The sequence below is a fragment of the Apaloderma vittatum genome, unplaced genomic scaffold (assembly GCF_000703405.1).
Source record: "Apaloderma vittatum isolate BGI_N311 unplaced genomic scaffold, ASM70340v1 scaffold36077, whole genome shotgun sequence".
In the NCBI taxonomy this organism is placed as follows: Eukaryota; Metazoa; Chordata; class Aves; order Trogoniformes; family Trogonidae; genus Apaloderma; species Apaloderma vittatum.
The window spans coordinates 670-3,225 of NW_009725152.1; the positions used below are offsets into that span (position 1 = coordinate 670).

A 2,556-nucleotide genomic window follows, 5' to 3' on the forward strand; every position below is an offset into this window, starting at 1 on the left:
GCTTGTATTTAAGTCAGAACAGCAGGAAAAAAGGATCACCCTGGGTGCAGCACGGGGATGCTGTTCCTGGCAGCAGTGATGCTCCAGCTGCTCGAGGCTTCCTGGGAGGATCAGCACAGCCCAGAACATCTCCCCCCACCACTTCCATTAGACCTCACCTTCTTCTTTCCAAATTCCAGCTGTTTCTGCAGGGTGTACATCTGCTCTGTCCTCTCCATTGCACGAGCTCCCTCATTGCAGTTCTTAACCAGCTGGAAAAAAAAACCAACACCGGGCAAGTGAGGAATGGCAGGATGGAGCCATCCTCAGCACCACCGGCAAAGGCGCAGGCAGCTGCCCCACTTCCCTGAGCGGAGAAACAGCCGCGTCCCGACACAGGTTTGGGGAAAGGCAGCTGGAGGTTCTCCTGCCACGAGAGACCTCCAGGAGAGAGCTGGCATGGTCGCTCTGCCTGAAGAAGGACCAAAGCGAAACGGCACCAAAATCAAGATTCACCGAAGAGCAACATGAAGAAGAATAAAGCACCTGAAGAGAGGAGGTTAAGGACAGGAGGATGAACCATCCAACAGGTGGAGGGGAGGACAGAAGCCACGTCGGTGGCCATAATCAACCACAGGATGGGGAAGTGGATGGAGATGAGACACAGGAGCATGAACCACGCCGGCTCACACCGGCCACCACCTCCGCTGCTCTGTGCTTTTCTCTTTGCCTAAATCTCCAAGAACCAAGTAAATGTCGTAGTGAGCGATCACCTTGAGGGAGGTTCCGAGAAGGGAGAGCATTAATGGAGAAGACAACACCGAAGGACAAAAGATGGGCCAAAGAGCGAAGGAGAAAATATGCCAAGAAAAAGGAGAAAACAAGATCAGGCGGAAAAAGCAAGCAAGGAAGAAGAGGTGTATGTCCAGCAGCTATCTGGAGCAGAGGGATCTCAAGTGAAGCAATGCAGGCAGGAGAATGAGAGGCCAGGAAGGCAGCTCAGGGCCCGAGCAATGGAACGGCATGTTGGGAGCGGGGAGCTGGCGCAGGGCCTCACCTTGCTGATGGCTTTCAGAGCTCTGGTGGCAGCTCCGTACGCGGCAGTGCACGCTTTTGTTTTTTGACACACTGTCTAGAATTTCAAGATAAGATGCTTTAGTGACATTGCAAGATAAAGACCTGAGCGTTAACCGCTTCCCTGGGCTTTCAGAATGTGACACGTGCTCAGCAAACCAAAGAAGGGTGTCACACAGTCACCTCTCCAGAGGCACCAAGCAATGCCACTGTGTCACTTACTTACATCTAAGAGCAGAGGAAGCCGTGTTACCCTCTGCATAGGGAGAATGAGAAATGATATCATTGGCAGGCCTCCACATTCTGGTTTCCTTTCAATCTGTTTCAAGGTCTCTTTAAATAAGGGGTTTGTGGTTCTGGAACAGGACAAGAAAGCTCCATTAACTCTGTTCTTTAGTTATCAAGATTTTCCAGCGGCTTTCCACACGTGAGAAAGGCAGTGCAGTGACGGCACTGGCTGCAGTGCTCCGCAGCATTCTGCCAAGCTCAGAGCTCACAGCTGGGGTAGAAAATGGGCTGATCCGTTAGCAGGGGCTGGGAAAGCACCTGGAGATGTTGAGTCCATCAAGAGTCAGGTAAAACTGTACCAACAGCAGACACAAACCTGACTTACACCACCAGCAGGATGTGGAGATGAGCAGCCCCCTCACGTGTCCCTAACACCACGAACGTGTTATTGACCTTGGCAAGACCCGTCTGACCCTGGTGTGTGGCAGCCTTACTCCCACTTATCCCCTCTCTCCACCTTTCTCACAGCACAACACAGCTCACATCCTAATCACCCGACACAGACGCCCTGAGGTCTAGAAGTTGAACTCTGCTCAGAAAGGAGAATGCCTTCCACAGGGAAAAGGAAGAAACCACAGGACGAAGGAGCCCCGAGCAGGTCCCGGTCCCGCCTGCCCTGCCTGCGGCCAGCCAGAGACCCGAGACCCCTTGTAGGCAACAAGCCCAAAGCCTGAGGGCACAGCCGTACTCACAGCAGCTTCTGAAGGGTCCTCTGCTGGTAGACTTCATTGGAGCAGTAGCTGACGTAAGGATTGAAGTGGTTTGAGGCGTGTTCTTCCACTATGTCGCTTATGTCAGGAATTTGGGGGTTTTCCTGGTGTCGCTTCTCCAAGTCTTCAAAGAAGCTAAGGACAGAAGTTCAAGTAACTTCACTACAGGACTCGTTAGGGCCGGACAAACCGAGCAGATGCATGTTTAACATGTTCCCACTGCAACTTTTCCCACTGCAACTTTTCCCCAGAGAGGAAAAGTCCCGGGATCCCTTCTGCACCAGGCAGCTCCAGGCAGATGAGACACTCACGTCTCCAGCGCGGCTCCGCTGCAGAGATGGGGAAGGCAGCTCTCCAGCTTCCCCAGCCCCCAGCGCTTCCTCCATTCCTGAACAAGGTCCCTCCTCCACTTTAGCTCTCCGGGAAGAGCCTCTCCTGCGCCGTCAGGGCTGCTCCTCTGCATGCCCTCGACGCCCCCGCAGCAGTTCCCAGGCCCGCCGCACGC

General features: G+C 53.8%; 1 protein-coding gene across 1 annotated transcript in view; it reads right to left on the reverse strand.

The window, feature by feature from the left end:
- The window catches only part of LOC104276465 (rho guanine nucleotide exchange factor 16-like), a gene marked incomplete at its 3' end in the record, with an annotated part of 3,548 nt that overhangs the window by 527 nt on the left and 465 nt on the right, over positions 1–2,556 (reverse strand). Inside the window, exons 2-5 of the mRNA XM_009872789.1 lie at positions 2,034–2,186; positions 1,280–1,409; positions 1,037–1,111; positions 159–251 (exon numbers count right to left, since the gene is read on the reverse strand). Coding sequence (XP_009871091.1) covers positions 159–251; positions 1,037–1,111; positions 1,280–1,409; positions 2,034–2,186 — 451 coding nt within the window. The remainder of the gene's footprint in view (positions 1–158; positions 252–1,036; positions 1,112–1,279; positions 1,410–2,033; positions 2,187–2,556) is intronic.